Raw genomic sequence first — 23616 nt, 5'->3', positions numbered from 1 at the left:
CTCCCATACAAATGCCCCAGGATTTGCACCAGCATGCATTTTCATGCCCACGCAAATGCTGGGGATCCCCGTGGAGTCCGCTGGGTTTATGCATCAGTAGAAAGCTGGCGGACTGCATAGGGAACCATTTTACATTTGGTCTGCCAGGCTTGCATGGCAAGCAGTGTTCACTTTTGCTCACTGTAGTGCAACAATGCAGGGTGAAATGTGGCGTACATCCTTGTAAGCCGCCGTTTTCCCTGCACATTTGCACTTTGCTATGCAAATGACCAAAATTTGGCAGAGGGGAGCCACCTGCCTGTATGTCTACATGTAACATCTCCTGCCGCTAAATTACGGCCTAGAGCAAAAAGAGCCACAAAGAAGGTGTATGTAATGACCACGTCATAGGAATTCCACGAGTATAACATTATAGCCATCCAGTGATACATCTAAGAACACGGGGGAGGGGGGGTGCAAGTCTGATGACGCATGTGGACACCGCGGCTTCCTGCTTGTACAGAAAGGATGGCAGAAGGTCTTTGGAAGGGTAACCACTGTGACCTGCCTTGATTTGCTTAGACTCTTGTAGGGCCTAAGAAGGAGGGGAGGGGCCGGGGTTCAACATTTTCTTGTGCCTCTTTGCTTTGGGGCTACTCCAGCAGAAATTTTGCAAGCATGGTGGCTAGAACGGAGGGGCTGGGTCGTAGGAGCGAACCAATCATAACACAAAAGTGTGGGCTTCAAACACAGACACATCCATTCTGAAGGATGTGTAAGATATGCTTGAGTAAAACGAATGCGTCACGTGTAGCACAATGACAGTTCAGTCAGTCGGTGCCCGTGCCGTCCCCAGCTCTAGTGCCACGTCCACGGTGTAAATGAGCCCTTCACGCTCAGCGTTATCGCGTATGGGGGCACCAGTGGTCCGTACACCACGCTTACTTTTGACGTAAAGGACCCCTCTCAGAACAGGAATGCTAAAAATAGGTTGATCCTTTCATGGTTGTGATACCGTCCACGAGTAGCAACATATATGCCTGACTTGCGCTGCCAACCTGTGGCTCACACCACTGTGTGGCATGAGGCGGGCGGGGTTTTCCCGTTTATCATTTTCCACACGTGCTGGCAAACTATTTTATGACCGCTCCAGAGCAGGCGTCCTCGTGGGCGGAATCCAGTCCCACAGTCAAGACACTGTTGATGAATATTCACGAGACGCATTTGCATACTCGGGAGCGAGGACTGGGCTATTTCCATTGGCTGAGTTGGTCCATCCTATAGTGTTTGGCGTGGACACCTGGCAAGAACAGTGATCAGAACTCACTTAAGGTAGTTGTTGACCTTTGTCCGAGTAATCCCAGGAAATGATGGAATATCCCCTGGGGGGTGTGCAGGCTCGGGAGCTTTCACAGACGTGCAAAACTTTTTTTTAGGTCTGGGTAAAAGTTGACCTGGTGATGTCTGGACTGGGCTATTGTCACAGCTTATTACTGGGCCTGCCAAAAAAGGAGGAACCACAACTCCAAGCCATCCAAAGCAGGGCTACATACCTGCTCTTTGGCTTCAAAGGACCCAACTATGCCTGCAGAGCCTGCAAAACCTGCTCTGCTCAGCCATGCAATCCCGCATGCAAGCCAATGTGCTCTGCATTATCGGGAGAGCTGTATGGGACTCTGGGCCAAGCTACACTCCCTACTGTTTGTTCAAATACGCCCCTCAAAAAAAAACTCTACGATCAGGGTCTATGAACACACTGCCCTCTCGCCTTATATACACTCAAAAGATCTGGAAAGTGACGCCCAGACGTTGCAGGTACCGAACTCTGGAACACCCGTAGCTAAGGCCGGAACCTAGCCACCTGAAATTCAGGAACACCTTAAAGATCTTCTAGTTCAATTAAATGTTCCCGGACAGGGTTTGATTCTCCGCAACAGCGTCAAGCACTGATTACTTCTGTTTACCTTCTGTTTTTTGTTCTAGAATCAATGTGCATCTGTTAGACAGGAATTGGCTGTGGCCGCAGCACTTGTAAGATATCAAAAATGCTGGTGCTCCTTTCTTCCCCCCAATTACCTTCACGCCCTATTGCCCCGGGCCCTCTGAAGTATCCGTTATCCCTGTGGCACGTGAGCAAGCCACCAAGTTGCATCTGTTCCGCTTACCTCCTCCGCCTTGGATGGCCAGCCAGCTCAAGATGGCCATTTTTAGTGATTGTGTACAAATTCAGCAATGCAGTGTCCACTTCATCTTTGGGCTCTAATAAGAGACTGCACGGGAGCCTTCGGCAGGCCACGGCACTGGACGCCTGTGCCAGTATGGTTGTTAGCAGAAGAAATTCAATGAGATCACCAAATCTGAAAAATACAGCAACCTTTGGCCAACAGCTACAAAAAGACCAAAGTCAAAATGACGCGCAAACTTAACGAGTGCTTTGAACTGACATGCAAGGCAAGGGGAGCTGGAGCTCACACACATGCTCCACTGTGAGCAATGGAAACTTACGGGGGAGGTAAGGGTGAAATCCCAGAAGAGCCGGGCTGGGATAATAATAACACCGACCCAGCACCAAGATCTGAAACCTGCCCCTCAGCCTATGAAGAAGCAGAGGATCCCATGTACTGAACATTGGCTTCCACAGCTCGTAAGGAGAACAGATGGTGCTGGGGCCATGCACAAAGCATGCAGAAACTCAGCTTTGGTGCATGACGAAAACTGTAACATTAGCATTAGACCCCGACCTTGCCTGCATGGTGTCCATCACACAGCTGATAAGACATGCAGGGGACAATCGGGTGCATTGCCAAATGCTAATCACAAGCTCACATTGCTGTTATGATCGGAGGAAAAATTATATTTTTACATGAACATAACATGCCGAAAGTTGTAACATTCTTCCTACAACAAATGGTTTCTCCTGCAGCACAGAGGATCTATGCTCGACTCTGCTGTCGGAAAGGCATGGTCATTTTGGTTGACTGTGTATATGTATATATAATATATATATATAGCTTTCTGAGATCTGGCCCAACCCTCATCATTGGACTGCCCCGCTAACACTAGTTTCTTATGACAAAGCTAAATCCTCATAACATGCTTCATTCATGATTGGGGCTTCTAAGCACTAGCCGGAGAAGTTCCCTGTGTTCAAATTAAGAAGCTGGACCTACACCAGTGCTGGAAGGGGGTGATTTGTTCGTAGTGGGATGCCAGTGTGATGTAATGGCCCTGACAAGGCCAACCTCTTTGCAGGTTGAATCTCCGAGATAACGGATGAGCTTCCACCTTAATGAGTAATTGTGTGCCATCACTTTCAAATATAAAAAAATATATACAATAATGCTTCCCTATAAGAGAAAGGCCCTTTTCTGGCCTGCAGCAAATGTGCAAGCATTGAGCTAATTTGCAGCCCACAATGCACTGCTCAGTGGGTTTGACCTGAAAGAGAACTTGTAAGGCAGGCACTGTGCCATGTGGGCTTGTGAGCTGAAATGTCCAAGCCTACTATCGCATTTCAGGCAGGTTTTATTTTTTGCATACCTACATAACTGAGATGACGGCTGGCAAAGCACCAACAACAACACAAACACAATATGGACCTTTAGAACCACGTGTGCAATATTGACTTGGAGCAACAAGGACAATCTCCCCTGAGGGGAAATCCGCTAAAAGGGGTGTCAGAGATCAGAGTTGGGGGTAAAGCCAACTATGATCTCAAAATATCTTTAAGCAAGGTAAACGGAAATGGCCTGGGTCAAGACAAAGGATTAAAAGCTGTGATCCAGACGATCCATAGTAAGAAATGGGGAAAAGGGGGTTCAAACAGAGTTATTGAGCTCTGCTTGGCACATTTGTTGACAAACAGTGTGGTCAGAAGCTTGTTTTGCCATTGCATTATCACTCACTGGCATCTCAAGGTTGTATGTAGAAACTGAAAAGCGAGTCGTTGGTGGTGTGCGCTGCATTGAGTTTTGTGTGCAGGGACGGATTGGCCTTGGCATGCAGCCAAAATGTATAATGTTGCTGCTGGGGGAGCAATGTATGCGATTGTTAGTGCCAATGACAAAGATAAACTGACTCGGGCAGCCGATGTCAGTTACTTTATCAAGTGGGGGGCCTTCAGCAGGGTGCACTAATCAGAACCAGCCACCACCAAAAAAAACTGTCCATTTCTCTAATCTCCACTCTAGCAAACTGCTTTCAAGGTAGGTGGTGTTTGTAGTCTAGTCTATTGGCAAAGCAAGAACCACTCTGGGTTGCAGACTTCACAAGAACTGCTGATGCAGAACGAGGCTGGTAGAGAAGACACGTTATAAATCTGCAAATCCAGTTTCCCCCTGGAGAGGCGCATTTCATGGAGCTTACTAGGAGTGGATGTTCGGCCCATGTGACACACCAAATGCGTTTTACTGTCATAATGCTGAGATGGATTTCCGCGCCAGTCACCCCAATCCAGCAGCTTTCGTGGCCACAAACTACACACCCTCTATTGACCCAAGCAATAGCGAATCAGTTGTCACGTGAGGTTTATTGGTGTCCTTTCTCTATTCAGTTTCCCTGATATTCCACCTCAACTCCCCTTACCCTAGTGCTCAGGATAGCGCTGCCTGTAAGAGCACGGTGCACAGCATGCAGGCAGCTTCCCACCTTCCACCGCAGACACTGTGCACAGACATATCCAATGCCAGTGCACAACAAGGCCATTCAGCTGCCAGAGTCCAGCTTGAAGAAGCCAATGTGTATGCAGAGTGTGGAAACATCCCACACCGCAGCCATCCCCGTGAGGCCCCAGCTTAACTTAGAGCATGCAATGTAACACAACAACTGCTTAGGTTTTATAGAAATATATTCTCAAACTTTCACTACAAACCAACAGGTTTGGTCACAAAAGTAGAATGGTACATAACCATGTTGTTGACTTTACATGTGTATGCATAAATATTCAATTCAATGTACAGACCATTCTATATACACATTTACAATTTTCTGGAATGTCAAAAATACATAAATAATGGCAACGCAAACAAAAAACCTATTGGATGAAAACTACATGGTGAGGCATTTTGGTCCATAAAACCTTATTTTTTTTCTAAAAAATAGAAATCTTTATAGCAGCAATGCTTCCGTCAAGAATCTGGAAATGGGCGTTAGCAAGCCCATGTCAAATTCAGGAACCAAACGGGTATTTTACAACTGTACAGAATCTTCCACATATGGAAGAAGAATTCAATGCCCCAGTGTAGCCGCCCAGCAAGTGTCAGTCACATTGATGCATAAAGCCACTTTTGTCCAGCCGTAGAACGTACACCACAGCCGAACCATTGTTCACATGGCAAACCCATACAAATCCAACCCACACAAGCAAAAACCTTTCGAGCCAAACGTCTCATTTCGGGACAAAGGCACATTGCATAAATTCTTGTTCTCAAACACCAGTCTCGATCTTTCTACAAGATTCCTAGCAGCGCGATTTTCCTTCTATCGGCAGCCATCTTGTTCAGGACCTGCACGAGCCATCTTGTTCAGGACGTGCGCCAGCCCGTCTTTGGGAAAGAAATGTCAAGAAAGAGCATGTCGCTCAAATAAATGGGTTGGATGTTGTAATTAAGGCTGCTGAGCTGCCATGGAGATGTGCAAAATTCTGTTGCAAGTGTCAATGTACTCAAAGTCTTTAGAGGAAAGTGTCCATTGGGGGAGCGTAAGAGAAACCCAGAAAGGCCTCGGCGGCTTCCTTGACACTGGCAGTAAGGAGGATGCTGTCAGCGGACTGTCCGATGGAGTTTGGGACTGGCTCTTCCGTGAACTCTGGGTCAAAGTGCTGCAAGTCATTGGGGCCGCTCTATTAAAATAAAGGGAAAAAGCAGAAATAGGGTTAGAGGTCATCACTACCACAGCTGAAACGTATCCAAAACCAGCTCACTTATTCCACTGCATCTTCATCTTCTCCCACTCCTATGACTAAAGCATGCTCTGCCCCATTCCATGCTCCATCATATACATCTAGGAGAAGAGTGCCTGTACCCTCAAAGCTAGACACGTCCATCTTTTCGGAACTTTCCACTTCTGGGAGACCATTTTAACCAGTTTCCATGCTCAGCCAATCACATCACACCCATGTTCTTGCAGCGCTAGTTCTTCAACCACCAACCCTACTCCCACCATTCTACCACCCACTTTCATGCCCCTCTTCCTAAACCCAGACCCTTCCTTTCTCCTGTCCTGTCCTGTTTCATGGGACGGAGTTGCAATGTTCTACGTTTTTTGGTGGGAATTTAGTACAGCTTCCATTTATTTCTCTACATCTTGTAATATAAATGAGATGGGAGCAGGGGACGAGTGGACTTGCACCACTATGGGGTGCCACAAACTGCGTACACACACACACACACACACACACACACATAATGGCAGTCTAAGGGATTGGCTTACTCTAATTTGATTGGTACTGCCATTATGTAAGCTTAAAAAAAGTAACAGCCATCTTGAAAGAGCTTTCTTACCACATTCGGGTTGAAGGGGGGTGTAAGCCTCTTATTGTTGAGATCATCCCAGTTAATTGGGGTGAAGAAGATGTGGCCTTTAATCTCCGTCTGTTGGGAAGAAGACAATACAGGTGATGAGTTCACTGGAAGAGATGCGATTAGCCACCAAGGCGGGCTTAGCACACGTGTGATGCTCTGCGTTTTTTTTTTTTAAACCTCCACTTACAAAGTCATTCTTGGCGCCAATGCGCTTCGTCCGGTCCTTCTGCAGGAGGCCTTCCAGGAGGTGTCGGGCAGAGTTGGTGATGTTGGGCTTGAGTTGTAGAGGTTTGTTCAGAATGTTGTCGTACATCTCAGCTGTGTTTCTGCTGTAAAAGGGAGGCTGGAAGGAGAAGAAAGAAAAAGACAAAGCACCGTTAACCACAAATGTTTTTACAGAATTGGCTGTAGCACTCTGCCCCCACCCTGCAGCATTTACTTATTGGGCCCCTACCTGGATACCCCCGCTTCAGAGTGCTGCAGCAATAGGTAATCTTGTGCAGTTAGAGAGATTGTGCATCTATTACAGAACATGAAGGACTGACTGCAGCAACTCCTTAACACTCTGAGCTATCTTACCATGTAACTAACTCACGGCCCACAGAGAGCTGATAGTCCACTAACAGGAGTCTACCCACACTCCAGCCTAGGAAACCAACTGAGCCACCTCCTCCTCCCCAAATCCTCTCGAATTATCATCAAATGTTATCAATCGAGTCCCCCAAGTGGAGAATTAAGGTGGACAAAGCCATTGCATGGCGCTAGGAAAGTTGCTGCCTAGGTTTTAGGCGTGGAGAGGGAATTGGGAGTGCATACATTTCTAGAGACAAGACACTGTGCTGCTCAAAAAGTTGGGATTTTGCCCACAGAGGATAGTGGCATCCCCACTTGAGAAAATATGCCAAGACCATATTCAGAGAGCCAGCACAGGCACCTAGGCGAAGGCTAACAAACTCTTATGGGAACTATCGAGTCCTCACACGCTCAGGATTACACTAACTAGCCACGTGTAGCCCACCAGGCCCCATAAAGCAGATTCCAAAGGCAAAGGGGTGCCAACTTACCAAGCCATAAAGCATCTCGTAGAGCACCGCGCCAAGGCACCACCAATCCACGGTCCGGTCATAGGGCTGTTTGTGGAGAACTTCAGGGGCGAGGTACTGCGGAGAGAAGACAACAGCCTGTGAGCCACGATCTAATACACCATGTTGGTGCAGAGGTTAATTTTAATCACTGTGATCCATTTCCTTGCATGAGTTTGACAACAGGCACTGAAGCTATTTTACAAGGCCTCCCCTTATTGGATACACCGAGCAGGGTCATGGGACTCAGCACTCAGGATATTCTGTTGACTACGTCTCTCGTCACTATGCACTGTGTCCATTTTCCCAAAGTTCCTGACCCCGGAACTAAGGAACACGAGAGCTCAGGTGGCTGAAAGGCCTGTGTGAATCCATAACAGCACTCTAGCCATCCATTCAACGATACTAGGGCACTAATCAAGTGAAACTGTATTCTCGGTGGCCAGCCCAAGTAGCACTCCTGTGTTTCAGGAATGTGGACTCATACTAGCTCTGAATGACTCACTCCTAGCCCTACCCTTCCTGCTAACTCTGGCTTTTATCTCACTCTCTTTTACCCGCACAACCCAAAGTGATCTATATTCAAACGGCATGCTGGCATGTTACACATTACCATAACATGAAAGTACACATATGCTTTTAACACAACTGTCCTGAACGTAGAGCAAAGTAGAAGTCCTAGGCCAAGGGTCTAAAACCTCTGTCCAGCCTGATATTTTAAGCTGCGATACATGTGACCCTGCACCATTGACTGTGATAACTAGGGCTGGTGGGATTTCTAGTGCAAAACAGCTCACGAGCCAAAGGTTGCAGACACCTGTCCTGGGTCATAGACCGACACTAGCATGTTTTGTCTGAGCACACGCTGCCGATACGGGTAGCCAGTCATTTTACCGAAACAAATTCAGAGTGATGAGTTTTACAGAAGTAAAAAACTACCAATATATATATATATATATATATATATATATATATATATATATATATATATATAAATGGTAGTGGGGTAAGGGGATATAATGGGTGGGGATGTGGTTAAAAAGGTAGGAAAATAGGGGGGGTTGAGGATGTACCCACCAAAGAAAAACAAATGGTATCTTTTCTCTATTTTTTACCACGGTTACCACTATGAATTGTACTTCGGTAAAATCACATATAACCCCGATATGCCATCTTAGCCATAAAAAGCTGCTGCCGACACACCTAAAAAAAAAACTTGATGGAACGGTGGGAAGATGGGATTGTGAACCCTGCAGGTAACAAGCACACAAGTCTACAGTGGGAGCGTGCATCCATACAGTAGCCGTGCCCCCGAGTAACTTGACCACAGCCGTGGCGCGTATGCCTACCTCTGGCGTGCCACAGAAGGTAGACGTTGTGCTGTTCTGCTCTATGTTTTCTTTGCAGAGTCCGAAGTCAGTCAAGATGATGTGGCCCTGGGAGTCGAGCAGGATGTTCTCGGGCTTCAAGTCTCTGAAAGAATGAAAAAGGGATTCTACTGTTAGAAATGATTCAATGCCTGCAAAATAATCAAATACAGGATTCTGAAAGCGCGTGCAGATTTGGGACGTTTCCCCAGGAGAGTATGTGGAACACATTTTAAGAGCAGTTAATTTAGTAGAATAGGAGGGGTCTTCGACCTGCAGATCTCCAGATATTTTTGGACTCTTGAATCCCACTCCCCATCACCATTGTATAGGCGGCCATGGGCTGATTCAAGTTGTAATGCAAAACAACTGATCCCAGGGAAGCGTGGAGAGGTGGCCATTTGAGGTATGATTAAAAGCAGGACAAAACAGTTTCTTCTAATAGCTGTCGACTGCACCTCAATGCAATCCTGGATTTGTAATCAATGGAACTTGAAACCACAAGTTCCAGAAGGCCTATGTGTGGAGGACTAGATAAGGTGGCTGATGGCACGGGGCAGCTCTCTTGGCAATTGTGAGCGCTGGACGAGAGGCAGTAAAGGTGGCAAATGTGTGATAAGAGACGAAAACAGAAATGGGCTCGTACTACTTCTTCAACTGCCCTGGGGTTGGGTAGCTTGTGATGGAAAGGACTCGTAAGCACCTGCCTGCAATGACTAAACAGTAATAAGTGCTCACCTGTACACTATGTTCAGCGAGTGTAAATAGCCAAGCGCGCTGGCAATCTCGGCAGCATAGAAACGGGCTCTCGGTTCCAGGAAGCAGCGTTCCCTCTGGAGATGGTAAAACAACTGCAGGAGACAGACAGAACAAACTTGAATTTACTGGCGCCAAGTACAGTGGGGACAATTCAGTCTGTTTGGATTGACGTAGACCCCGGAGGATGGTGGAGACAATACCCGGAAATGGACGGCAGCCACAAGCAATCGGGAACTAAGCCAACTATAGAAAGGGAAGGTAAAACTCAAAAATAAAACCCTTTAGCCCCCTTAACTTTCCCTCAATACAAGGAAATTGGGCAGGACTGGAGGGGAGGGGACATGAAAGTGCAGGAGGGCTTACCTCGCCGCCATTGATGTAGTCCAGGACAAAGTAGAGCTTGTCTGCGGTCTGGAAGGAGTAGTGGAGCCCAACCAGGAAGGGGTGTTTTACGTTCTTCAGCAGGACGTTGCGCTCAGACATGATGTGCTTTTCCTGGCAAAAGGAGAATGGAGGCGAGGGTTAGCTTTTTAAGGACAAACATTAGAGAGCGCATCGGCTGGGGACATCTCAGCAGCGCCACCGGGCGAGGCCTACCTCTTTCTTCTTGAGGATGGCCTTCTTTTGCAAAACTTTAACCGCATAGAACTGCTCGTCAGATTTGTGCCTCGCTAAAAGAACCTGCGAATTGTAGATAAAAAGACATTGTACCTTAATCATAATACTTTGCACGCACAATAGACAAAAATGCATCAAACTAATTTGGCGCAACTGACTATATTACATTCATGCAGCAAGTATGCCTGCACCCTGGGGGCCTCTCATTAACGCAAAGGGCCCTTATTAAAGGACCCATGAAAAGAAATTACACAGCGCGACACCCATAATGCCTACATCAGTGGCATTGAAATATGTTATACTGAGCCCCAAGCCCAACAACCCCCCACCCCCAGAGTAAAGGTATTATTTTAAGAGACCCCCGCAAGCTATGACTGCTTATGTAAGCAGTCATCATAATTGTAACAGTGCCACCCTCTGGGCATCATTCGGGCCGCCCTACGGGTGCCAGTCCCACAGTTTGAAAACCGCTGCCAGCCATAACAAGGCTACCGGTGGGCAGTAAACTGCCACCTCCACTCAACTTTTAACGCATCATTTAAGCCGCACCCCGTCTCCCATGTACTCCCCGGGTGCAGTGCCCGCCCCGACCCATGGAATGCAAGCAGAGTAGCAGACTATGAAGATACGCACCTTCCCAAAGCTGCCCTTGCCGATGACTTTCATGAAGTGGAAGTCGGTTGGCTTGGCATGCGGATCCGACGAAGGCCCAAGGTTGATCTGCTGCGATGGGCTAGGCTGCAGGGAACACAGAGAAATGTTCAGCACACAAGCATTCCCTGCAGATGAAGCCACACCCCCATCCAAGAAGCAACGGGCTCTCTTATTCTGCCAAGCCCGGGGGAACCAATGAGAGAGTAACATGCAGACTGCAGCGGCAAACATGTGGGGCACCTCCTATCACCTACAGGTGGCAGCCCTCATTCAAGCTATACCTGAACTCTGCCACATACATCTTTCTGCAATCCTTACTCCTTAGCGCCTCGTATGCCATGCCATTTAAAAAACAGCAAGTCGAGCAATTAAAACAAAATAAATGTATCTTTTTTTTTAATTGCATGAAATACACTACGTGCAAATAATGATTGATGTCGGAAAGATATTGGTTGTGGGCTTCTTAGATATTTTTAATTGTTTCAAAAAGTGCTCTCAGTGTGCAATAGAAACTCATTGCTCGTGTTCCTTGATGCCCACTAAGAGACAGCCATGCAAAAGAAGCGGGCACTGCAGGGCAAAAGCAGCGGGCACTGCAGGGCAACCCATCTAGTATCCCACCGCCCCTCTACTACCAAACCCACCCTACATTACACATAATATCAGGTGTTTATCTTGCGTTTCATGCAACATTTCTTATGCTTCTAAGCACTATACAATTGGTATAGATCCACTCTACATCAGACGGATAAAGGGCAGACACTGCACTGACGGAACTGTAGCTTGTGAAGGGCGGGCCTGTGCCATGTCGGAGGCAAGCCCTTACCAGTTAAATGCATTCCTCACAAAGATATTTAAGCATGAAAGCAAAGCTCAATGGGGCCAGCATGCCCACTGGAATGATGTTCTGTGGTGGCGCTGCCAGTGTGCCACAACATGCGTGCCCTGCATCCCTTCCCCTGCAGAAGAGCCAAGTTGCCAACCACAACACTTACCGGAGGTGATGGGCTGTCGTCCAGCAGTTCAGGCTCCTGGGGCTGGGAGATGTTCAGAATGGACTGCACGTCTGGGCTGCAAAGGGGCAAACATGTAGACATGAGCCTGGTATCTAAGCAACCTGGAAGTTACAGGCTAGGGGACAAGGCTGCTGGGACCAGACCACTAGTAGGACTGCACTGATGCGCAACACCCCAAATGCCTGCTTCACAGAGCGTTTGCCAATGGTGTTTTGACATTATAAAACCCGTTTGTGAATTAGACCCAAAGTGGAGACAAGTGGAACAAAAATCGGTGGAAAAGACTTGTCTATGTATGCCCCACGGGTTATAATCCCTGAAGGAGGGCGCTGACCACCGAGCACAAGCTGCCACGGCGAAGGGACACCTCTGCAGACCTGCAAGCCATGAGAAACCTGAGCCCTCCCCGCAGACATTCGCCATCTAAGATGGGCGCAAAAATAAGTCGCTGTGCTCCTCAGACCTCATGTTACACCGCCGCCCGCCCCCCTGCAGAGCCATCCCCGTTATATAAATAATACACTTACTGTTTGCATGCGTAGGAGTTGGTGGCGAGCTTCTGGATGAAATCGTTCAGACCCATTCTTCTCTGCTTCATGAAAGCTGCAGAACAAGGACGAGAAAAGAGACAGGGCGTGAGCGAGGGGGTGCAGCCATCCGGGGGTGCCACAAGAACAGGAACAAAACACGAGATCGCCGGGCAAAGTCGCAGGCAGCAAGGAAACACTGGACGCAGGTGGCATTGCGGAAAACCATAAAAAATGAAAGATAAAAAAGCAGAGCAAAAATACCCAGACGAGATGTTTTTTAATACAAAAAAAGGTAAAAAAATAAAAAATAATGAACGAAGCATCATCCAGGCAAGGAGCGCCAAGTTGGTCCCTTTCTGAGCTATGGGGTCCGCTGATGCCAGTGCAGAGACGATCCAGAGGGCACTCACCGATGAGGATGGCAACCATTCCCCGCATCTTGGAGTAGGTGAGAGCGGGCGGCTGCGCCGTAGGGGGTACCGAGGCGGTCTTGACAGTCATGGTGGGTCGTGGGTTGCGGAGCTGTGCGGTAGTGCAGGTGAATGTTCCGAGAGATGACGGGCGCTTGCCTGCAGCTGCAGCAGCAGAGGCGCAGTGAGCGGCAGAGGGGTGCAGATGGATAGATGTCTGAGGAACTGAGGGCGGCCGCGCTCCTCTTATAGACGGCCAGCGGCTGGGGGGGCGGGGCTTTCGCCGTCAGGGGCGGGGCGTCGAGAACCGCATCTGGACGGCTCCCTGGCTCGCGGCCACCCCATCGCCATTGTGACGTCACGTGGCGTGCGGACTGGAAGCCCGGCGCCTCTCCCGGAGTCTCCTCCCTGACTCTGAGGCTGACGGGTTGCGTGCGAGGCTGCAGAGAGCTCGCGGCCGCGGGGGAAAGAGGACGGAGCGCGGCGCGAGCTCCGGCGGCCGCGCGCCACTGGCGCTCGACGCACCCGGCGCAGGACGCTGCGTGGCAGCGCGCGGATTCCCTCCACACTCATTGTGCGACCTATCTACAGAAGCCTGTACCGACGGGTGTGGAGGACTACACCCACTTTACTACTTACACAAACCTACCAAAACACGGGAAACTACTTTTACACTCTGACGAGACATTGCATGATGAATTATAATAGTACACATCTGGCGCTTAAATAGGCATTTAGTCGCGCTTTTAATAGAACTGACTAGAAGAGCTTCAATCAACACCCAGTCCTAAGGGGCCGGAGAGGGTACATACATGATGTGCAGTGGAAGCGGGGTGCGCGTCCTGCAGCCATGACCCCGCGCAGAACGGTTCTTCCGTCTCATTACCATGAGCACATCATCCTCAATGGGTTACTTTCTTACAAGAGGTGTCCCGGTTTTGTAATGCAGAATTTGACGGGCGTTTTGCATGCGCGCATCTTCCTTGTCCCGCTTAAGTAAATGCACACCAATGAGAAGTGCAGAACCACCATTTATAACGGGGGTCCTGTTCGCAGCCCTCCCCCACACTCCTCCCTCTGTCTCCTCGGCCCGTGTTTAACTTGGACGCCTCGCCCCGGCCGCCTACTGTGCGCACCCAGTGCCCCCTGTGAGGGAACGGGCAGGCCCACACTCACCCGCGGTGCGAGCACTCCGCTGCTCGAGCCCGGCCCCGGCTAACTGTAAACTGCGTCGCTCTCTGAGAGGATTTGCAGGGCAGCGATAGGCTGCGTCCAGTCAGTCGGCGTGCAGTGGGTGTACCGAGCCGCGGCAACTAGCTCAGCTCCCAGCGAGGAAAGCGGTATCCACGCCCCACCCCCCCGCCCTCCTCCCGGCGGGGAGAGGGAGCACACCCGTCCCATCAAAAGCACGGCACAGAAGAGACATATGTTTACATCAAGTTATTCTCAAAATGCTTCGTGCGGTGCAGTGTCATCTTCTACACACGCTGTGGGAACATGACATGTCATTGTCACACGACATGTCACAGTAACAGAATGATCGCAGGCAACAGCACACGTGTCACCGAGTATAGTAACAAAGCGCGTCACTGGGACACAAAAGTTAGCAGGGGTAGTCCATTGATCACAATAACAGGACATGGATGTCCAAGAAAAATAAGACTGCACAGTAACTCCATGTAGCAACATGTATCACGCATGGTATCGTCGTAAACACAACGTACCCCTGGCAACACCACCCGCCAAATCGAGGCAATAGATTAAAATAGCACAGCAGATAACGGCATTTAACAACTGATCGGGAGTGAAAAATGTGTATCACCAATGAGTAAGAAACAACCGACGACCTATGGATATAAAAAAGCATCACACTGACTAAACAGCCAGAATGGCACATTCAAAGACAGTAACCACCTTAGCAATTATAGCAACATCCAAGCATCTTATGTTTTTGTTTGAGGGGGTGTGAAGGGTTTGGGGGCATAGGCCGGACTCTGCTTTGCATGTGGAAAGAATCCTTCCAAGCCAGTAGTGTGAGCACGATGGGCCATTTTTGAATCAGCAACATAAAGCCACGCTCGCCAGGCGAGCGACTTGCGCAGTGCAAAGCCCTATTCCCGCTACCTCTCGGCCGAGGCCCACGTGAAACTGTTTATCAAACGCGGTGCCTGGGCGAGGAGAACGCCGCCCCGTCCACGGGAGGGCGTGGGCCACAAGGAGGACAACATGTCTGCGCCGGGGACACTCTGGCCCTGCTGCACGACGAGGGGACGGGCTGCCCTGTGCACCAGCAGAGCTCACAAACGAGGCTGGCAAACATCTCGAAGGGGGCGGAGGGCAGATACATTGGTGTCGCTTATTTCCTACCTTGCGATACAATGTACTGTGATGTTTCGTTTCACGACATGTCAGTACACTTGTGCAATATGAAAGTAGCGTGGCCAGTGCTACCAAGCTGCATTTTAATAAAACCTAGCAGGCCACGAGCTCTTGTGTTTTCTTTTGTGATGGTCATCAATCATGCAGAGTTGACCGCTTGTTTGGGGCTCTCGCACATTTCGCGTCCCCGGAATGCTACCCTAACACGTGGTGTTTCCTCGGGGAATTGCACGCTTTTCCAATTTCCACTGTAAATTAGCCGTATGGATTGATTTGACAGGACTGACGGTCACGTGAATACAGCTTTCAGAGGCTGAGGGACCCTTAAAGGTGGGCTTGTTTGGGTGCCACTACACAGCGCCTTAGGCCACCGGCATTCCTACCCCCACAGTGCCATGCCTCGCTCTGTCATCCGGGGACGCCCCTTTGTTTACTTTTTGGAATGTTCCGGGCAGGCCTCTCCAGTTGCTGTCAGGTGTTTTCACGCCTTCTCGGGCGGGCGGGGCTGATGGGCGTGGAGAACAGTCCGGTACACAGCAGCACAGCGCCGCCCACGGACGGTGAGCACTTCACAGCGCGTTCTCAGCCCGACTGATTTCCTGTTCTCTGTTTACTTTGGCGACGGGGTGTGTGCACACACCAGAAAAGTGGGAGGAGGGGAGGGCCCCTCAGTGCATTCCCGCCACGGACAAAATAATACCATCTGCTCCCCAGCATCTATGGAAAGGACAGGAACAAACGGGGGGAATCGACGTGTACTCCTCCCGGAAAGACTATGCTTTAGCGGATTACGTGCACATTTAGGAATATTGTCCATCAATCGTGACTCGCCATTGACTTCAATGGGACCACCCTGGAAAAACATGTGACATTATTTGATGTATGCATTTGGTAAAAGTCCAACACGGAGAAAACACAAATTTAGGCCAAATAAAAACATTTAAAACCTGGTCAAGCGGTGGTTTACAGGCAACACAGACCATACTACCATCATTATAAATAAGCACTCAGTATTAGACTCTTAAAAACCATTATAGGACCCCGTTCTCCCCAATCCTCTTAATAGTTTGGAAGTTGTTTTATTCGACGTGTCGGTTTAAAAGGGGACTTTTTTTTTTAGCCAACAATGAAAAACTCTCAATAATTGCGTGACAATCACAGACGCAACCGATAATCCCCTTGGGATGTTTGCGTCAATTATTGCATGTTCTGTCCTGTTTAATGCTGCACATTGTAATATCAACGGAGCGAAGCACCCACAGCAGGAGGAACGCGCGGAATGTGATTTCTTCAAGAAGAGGTTAATATGTGCTCAACTTAAAAACAATGGCTCTGTCCTTAAAAATAAAACGGGCGATTTGCACAGCCTCCTCCCCCTAGAGACTGCAGATGTTATGATGGATCAACGTGGCAATCCCCCCCCCCCCCCGCATCAAAGGACGCTAGCAGATAGCTAGTTTAAACATAAACACTGTCTCCGCGGGCGATAAGAGCTCGCGTAACTGGCTTTTTCTGGACACTTCCACAAACTAATCGTGTATTTTGCCCGCATCTGCCATTGAAGGGGAGTGGGGCAGGGGGCGCAGCCATTGTCTGGAGCTTGCTAAACACTCAATAAAGTTTACCCCTTCCTGGCCAAAACCAGATACCTGATCCTTCTCCAAACATACTTAATTCTTGGAAGTGGCAGCCCAAGCTCCTGACCAGTCCGGTGCAGTTCAAACCGAAACCGGCCCCCTGAGCAAGAAAAACAAGCCTCCCTCCTCCACCGGACTCCATTTTAACTGGTCGATCCCCTGAGCGAAGCGACCACTCTGCTACACCCCCCCATCCCCAAATTCTCCAAATACCAGGCGAAGGCAAACTGGCTTCAAGCAAAGGGGCACAACCAACCTTTCAGGGACGACTTCTCTTCGTTGGTCCTCATTCTCCTCCTGCTTTTGGCGTGTTTTTCCAAGAAGACTAAACCAAAAACAATAGAAAATAGTGGGTGTTTTTGGTTTACGGTCCCGTCACCTTCCCCCAGCCAATGTTTATGAAAAAGAGCAGTGCTCGAGGCGTCAGCCTACTTTATGAACCCCCAATAAAATGTGATTTGCATACAGATGATAAGTTAGCTGTGAAAGATTGGTTCTTTGGCTCTGCCCATCGACTGCCAACGCAACCACAAGGGCCGCTACGTGCCCTGTGGGTCAGAAGTAAAACAGGGATGGCTGTACCTAGGCAAGAGATGTGATTTAACATTGAAAAAAAACACGAGTATCAACTTTGTAAGACCCCTCCCCCCACTAACCCTACTCAAAAGATCATTGCAAACTCACCTTTGTAGGCGGGGGGTTGTGGGGGGCACAGGGCGAGGTGAAGTGAGATGCCTCTTTTGGCCGGTTCCTGGCTGGAGACGGATGAACTCCAGCCGTGGCGCCTGCTCCCCTAGCCTCTCTCTCAGAAACTTGTCATTTGCGCTGAGAGCACAATGGCTTTTTTTTTTTACCTCGGCTTCCCGGCCGGATAGGAGAGGGTGGAGCAGGCGCCCCCTGTTCGACTCCGGCAGCGAATACTGACTGCTTCCTGACAGGAAAAGGACAGATATTTTTACATTTGATTTGTCCTCTCGATGCCTCTACCATTTTATTAACCTCTAGGGCTAATTCCCCCGCCCCTCCTCCCAGCTCCGTGTTTTTTCTCTCTCAGGAATCTCCATGGCCTCGGCTCTCTATACGTTTCCACGGATGCGTCTTGAGCGCCTTCAGCCACTGGGGGCGCCAGAGCACATGTTTTGTTTCTTTCCAGCCTGCAGAGAGATGTGCTTCTGGATACTTTTTCGAGCTGTATTTTTAAATCTTCGGCATTTTCATAGTCCCGAAGTACCACTTGGGAAGCGAGGTCCTATTAGACTGCAGATTCTACCTGCCACTGCAGTCTCCCTAAACACGAGTGTTCCACCTTTTGCTTAATAATCTCGCTGATCCTGAAGTTGATACTGCAACCTGCCCCTCCCCCACTCTTAGAACTTACCCCCCACTTCCTTTTTCCCTTCTCCTCTCTCCGCACTTGCACGTTCTGAATGCTCACAAGACCTAGTAGGTTCATCTTTATCCTCCAGTGTTCATTGTTCTTCAATCCCATGTTCCTTCCATGTTGCCCTGTGGGCGCTTTGAAACAAAATGTACTTGTTTCATAAGCAGGGGCGCAATGAAACCTACATTTCGGGGTGGGGGGCTAAGTGGTGATGGGCGGGGATGCTTCAGAAAATAGGCAGAGCAAACTTGGAGTCTCTGCCACCATTGTTCTACCCCCCCATGGTCTGGTGTGCTCTGCAGCCCCACAATGTCCTGTGAGACCCCACCCGCCACAGACTCACACACGAGATGTCTGTTCGGTTCAGGCTCCCTGGTCGCACTGACCACTGGGGCACGCCCCCTTTATTTAAAGGCACACAGCGAAGTGTAACGTCACTCCGCTGCGTGCTCAAGCCCTTAAGGGGGCATCACCACAGTCCTCCTTTTTCATGAGGACAAAGAAAACAATCTAAAATCACACTCTTGAAACAGAACTATCACTTCAAAACCAGAACCCAAACTGGACCCCTTTAAGCGCAGCCACCCGGGTCCCCTTGTCACTAGTACACCCCACTGTGGTCGCTCGGAATTACTGTTCCAATACATAGTCATTGAGGCAAACAGGTTTTCCTCGCCCTATCCTCAGGGGGTACCTCCTGCTCGCCTCCTGGATCAGGGATCCCTCAGCGACCGTCATGCTGACCGGAGAGCGAGGGAGGGGGGCCACACCCCTGTTCTTGTCTTGAACCTCCACAATGTCCTTGTCCAGGGGGAACCTCCGTCCTGGGTTCCCCCAGTCTTTTGAAGAAGCTCACATTTCTCGTGACTGATGCCTTACCATCCGAGGCCGTCACCATGGACCCTTTTACAGCAACTACATGCAATGGCTCAGGTTCGTACATCCGGGATAACTTCCTGTGGGGGTGCCTATTTCTGATTAGCACCTCATCACCAGGCACTAGTTGTTGAAGCCTGAGTCCTCTCCTCCGATTCTCTTGGTCAGTCCTCAGCCTGCGGTCATGCTCTACTTGCTGGTCATCAATGACTGCCAGCCCCCTTTCCCCCACCGCTGGTAACAGTCCTCTCGGGCACCGCTTGAATAGCACTTCCGCCGGGGCCACTCCCGTGGATGTGTGGAGGATGGTCCGGTAGACGCGCAGGAACTGGTAAAGCGCCCTTTTCAGGCATCGGCCTTGCCTCTGCGCTATGCGGAACACTTTGTTTAGGGTGCGCATCAGTCTCTACACCTCCCCATTTGCACTGGGCCAGAGTGGGGTGATTTTGCTGTGCTGAACCCCGTAGTCTTCCATCAGGGCTGCAAACCGCTCGCCTGGAAATGGTGCCCCATTGTCCGAACATAGAGTCTTGGGGAGTCCATGAGCCACAAAGATCTTTTCCATGGCCACCACAACATGCTCGAAGGCCACCGACTCAATGAACTCCACTTCCGGGTATCTGGACCATATCTGGACCATTCGTCGACTACCACCAGGAAGTGGATGCCCTGGGCCGTGGATCCAAAGTTGGCATGCACTACCTCCCAGGGTCGTGTGCCGCGGGACATGGCTTCGATGGAGGTCTCTCTCTGGGTGGGGGATGCCACCTGGCACCACATACACAAAGCCACAAAATCCTCCACTCGTTTTTCCAGCTTGGAGAACCACACCTTGAGGCACAGATGGGCTTTGGTCTTGGCAACCCCTTGATGACCATGGTGGGCCAGCCCGATGACCTCCTGGACCTTTGCCTGAGGGGCCACAATCCGATCATCCCTAAGCAGGAGGCCAGACACGGAGAATGACAATTCATCCCTCACCTTCCACAGCTGCTCGAGCGCCACATTCGCATCCTGTGTACGATTCGCCAGAGAGTCCACTGCCATCTTCCAGGATACCTGTTGCATCGCCGATCTCAGGATGCGAAAGCACTCGTCCTGGGCTGCCGCCGCTTCCAGGTCTTCCAATGGCAGGGCGTTCGGTGTTGCCGCCTCCACCACCAGCTGAACATGGTCATCCGCTTCCACTGCTCAGACGTCCACCTCGCTCTCAAGGCCACCCCTTGGATGGCGGGACAGGTAGTCAGCCGCATTGTATTTGTATTTGTTTTATTTGTAACGCGCACCATCAGGCCCGGAGGCATCAGGGTGCAACTTAGGGCATGGTTACATAACGAGCATACATATATTCAAATTTAGATACAGTGCAAAGTATTCAGAGCATACAGAAATATACATCATTTACAGAGTAGAGATTTACTGGGACAGGGCTCCCAGGAACATAAGAAATGCGAGTTTCGAGGCTGATTGAAGAGCCAGGATTTCATTTTGGACTTGAAGGCACTAAAGCATTCTTCTGATCTGCTGGTGAGGGGGAGGGCAATCCAAAGCTCGGAAGCTAGTACGGGAAAGCTTGATCCACCCGCTTTTTGTAATTTGAAACTAGGGATGGTTAAACAGTGGGTCTGGGCGGTTCTTTGAGGGTGGCTAGGCACATGGCCGGATAGCCGGCTGCAGTGATACGGGGGGGCTTGGTTGGCTAGGAATTTGTGGGTAAGGACTAAGGCTTTCAGTGCAATTCTCTGTTTGACCGGTAGCCACTGTAGATTGGATCTAGATTCCGAGATGTGGTGGTTTCGCGGGGTGTTTAGGGCCGCTCTAATGGCGTTGTTCTGGGAGATTTGCAATTTGTTTAGATTCTCTTGGCTAGTTCCTAGGTAGAGGGCGCTACCATAGTCGATTTTAGCCATGATGAGGGTTCTGGCCAGTGTGACTGAGTTTGGGGTGGTCAGAAATGGCCTGCAGGCTGCAATGAGTTTGCAGGTGTATGCTGAGGCAGATCTGACTGCATTTGTTTGTCGGGAAAGGGATAAGGTGGCGTCGAGGTAGACGCCTAAGGTTTTAGTGTCTTTCGAAACTTGGATGGTGTTGCCATCGATGATAAACGATTGGTAGGCCGACTCAAGTTTACTAGGGCATTGCGTGGTGCCCAAGATGAGGAGCTCACTCTTGTCATCATTGAGGCATAACTGGTGTTGTGCCATCCAAGCTTGGATGACCAGGTAGACGTCATTCAGGGCCTTGGTGTCAGCCAAGTAGTCACCAGTGATGGGAATGAGTATCTGGTTGTTGTCAGCATAATTCGTATCAGAGACACCCAGATAGTCAAGTACATCAAAGAGTGGTTTTGTAAAAACAATATAGAGTGTTGGCGACACGCAAGAGCCCTGGGGGACGCCGCAGTGAATAGGGGAAGGATCTGCAGCTGCAGATTGAGAAAAGACCCGCATAGATCTATTACTCAAGAATGATTTGATCCAGGCCGTAGCTGATGGAGAGAAATGGGCAGCAGAGTGAAGATGCTTGCATAAGATTTGGTGGTTGACCAAATCTAATGCCGCAGACAGGACAAGTAGAAGTAACAGGGCAAGTTTGCCGTTGTCCTTTAAAACTTAATTTTGAGTTTTTAAGTCTAGTAGAGCTGTCTCTGTTCCGTGTCTGGGGCGGAAGCCAGATTGTCTAACACCTAGAAGATTATTGGCTTCCAAGTACTCTTGGATTTGCAGGTATGCTGCGCGGTCAAGGATTTTTTAGCAGGATCGGGACTGTAGTAATAGGTCTGTAGTTGGTAGGTATGCTAGGGGCAAGGGAGGGTTTTTTGAGCAGGGGGATCACCCATGCGTCCTTAAGGTTGTCAGGGACAGTTCCTGTTTTAAAGGAGGCATTGATGAATGAAGTGATAAATGGGGCCAAATCGTGGGCAGATTCCTTAATGATTGGGGCAGGGCAGGGATCACCCTGGCAGTTGGAGGGTTTGATCCTCAGGATAATGTTTTCCACCTCTGCAGTGGTGAGCGGTCAGAAGACAAACCATTTGAGATTGGGCAAGTCTGGGGAGAGGGCCCCAGCTGGGGTAGGAGGGCGATTGTCCAGTTTCAGGCTGTCTTGTTTAGCTGTGATTTTAGATTAAAGCGTGGTGATTTTATTCAGTAACGCTGCCTGAATGTTAGCACACCATTTGCTATCTTTAATGCAGGTGTCGGGAGGGGTAACAGGAGTTTCGAGCTCTTTTAGGATCTTATAGAGTTCCTTGGAATTGCAGTCAGCTTGCAGGATGCGATTATTAAGGGACTTTTTTTCGCCTCTATAATGGCTGCTTTGTAGGTGAGCGATGCCAAGAAAAAAACGTCTTTGTGCGCATCAGAAGGGTGACTTTTCCAACGATTTTCAGCACAGCGTTTGGTTTTGCGGAGTACTCTTAAATGTGGAGTGAACCAAGAGTTAAGGTGTGCCCATGGTTTGGCCTTCCTCAGTTTAATGGGGGCAATAGAGTCTATAGCTGTGAGCATGCTGCAGTTACAGATGTCAGCTAGGGTGGTGGGGTCATTGCAGGAGTCAGTGGCCGCTTTAAGCGAAGGGAGTAGCAGAGGGAGAAGTTTCTCCTTGGTTATGTCCTTTTTATTTCTGGTCGGGAGAGCAGGCGCTATCAAGGTCGGGATACAGGGGGAAGCTTCAATGTTAAAAGTGATGATGTGGTGGTCTGACCATAAGCAAGGGATATTGGCCAGGATGTTGATATTGCAGTTAGAGCTGGCTAGCCAGTCAAGGGTCCTACCTTTAGAATGCGTGGGCTCTTGGATGTGCAAGGTGAAGCCAGAATTAGAAAGGGCGTTTTCCAAGTCTAGTGTAATGGGATCTTTGGGGTCGCCAAGTCCTAGGTTGAGTTCTCCAAGGATGATAATTTGTGAGTTAGTTTTTGCATTATCAAGGAGGAGGGTAGAGATTTTGCCGACAAAGGAGGGTGCAGGGCCTGGGGGCCTGTAGATTAGGTGCAGGGTGGCTGTTTGATTAGGTGTAAGTGCGAGTTTGACTGATAAAAGTTCAGCAGACTTGAGTTTAGTGTTGGTCGATACTCTTAAATCCAGAGTGGTTTTGTGGATGATGGCTAGGCCGCCACCTCTGGTGTGGGAAGCAGAGGTGCAGTTACATCTCATGATGCCAAAGTCGGGTGGTAGGGCAAGGGACAAGGAGGGACTGGATGCGTCATGAAGCCAAGTTTCAGCTATGGCAATGAAGTCAAGATCTGAAGATGTTATAAGGTCTGCTATATCTAGAGAGTGTGCTGGGAGGGATCTGGCGTTGATGAGGGCGCCCTTGATAATCGTTAGTTTCGCCTCTGTAGTGCGGGGTTTGCCATTGGTGGGTGCAGTGGGTGAGCACGGTGGTGTGTGTCGTGTTTGCTTGGGG

At 49.5% G+C, this 23616-nt stretch overlaps 1 protein-coding gene across 4 annotated transcripts; it reads right to left on the bottom strand.

Moving 5' to 3' along the window:
- Nucleotides 1-4807: 4807 nt before the first annotated feature.
- Nucleotides 4808-17750, bottom strand: SGK1 (serum/glucocorticoid regulated kinase 1). Of its 4 annotated transcripts, XM_069606824.1 has the most exons (13): nucleotides 17637-17750; nucleotides 17209-17277; nucleotides 12524-12599; nucleotides 11976-12051; nucleotides 10960-11064; nucleotides 10306-10389; nucleotides 10072-10203; nucleotides 9688-9800; nucleotides 8932-9055; nucleotides 7565-7660; nucleotides 6688-6843; nucleotides 6480-6569; nucleotides 4808-5818 (listed from the first exon to the last, which is right to left on the bottom strand). In XM_069606824.1, the coding sequence occupies exons 2-13, from the start codon at nucleotides 17240-17242 to the stop codon at nucleotides 5651-5653; spliced, it is 1254 nt and encodes a 417-aa protein (XP_069462925.1). In that variant the 5' UTR covers nucleotides 17243-17277; nucleotides 17637-17750; the 3' UTR covers nucleotides 4808-5650. The 4 variants fall into 4 exon arrangements, with proteins under 4 accessions (XP_069462925.1, XP_069462929.1, XP_069462926.1 ...); XM_069606828.1 differs by lacking the exon at nucleotides 17637-17750 and having other exon boundaries at nucleotides 17209-17319; XM_069606825.1 differs by lacking the exons at nucleotides 17209-17277; nucleotides 17637-17750 and adding an exon at nucleotides 14113-14215.
- Nucleotides 17751-23616: the final 5866 nt, after the last annotated feature.

This window comes from Ambystoma mexicanum, chromosome 4p (genome assembly GCF_040938575.1).
Source record: "Ambystoma mexicanum isolate Mex_15411 chromosome 4p, UKY_AmexF1_1, whole genome shotgun sequence".
Taxonomy (NCBI): Eukaryota; Metazoa; Chordata; class Amphibia; order Caudata; family Ambystomatidae; genus Ambystoma; species Ambystoma mexicanum.
Note: the sequence above shows the minus strand (reverse complement) of the source record. Positions and strands in the feature narration are given on the sequence as shown.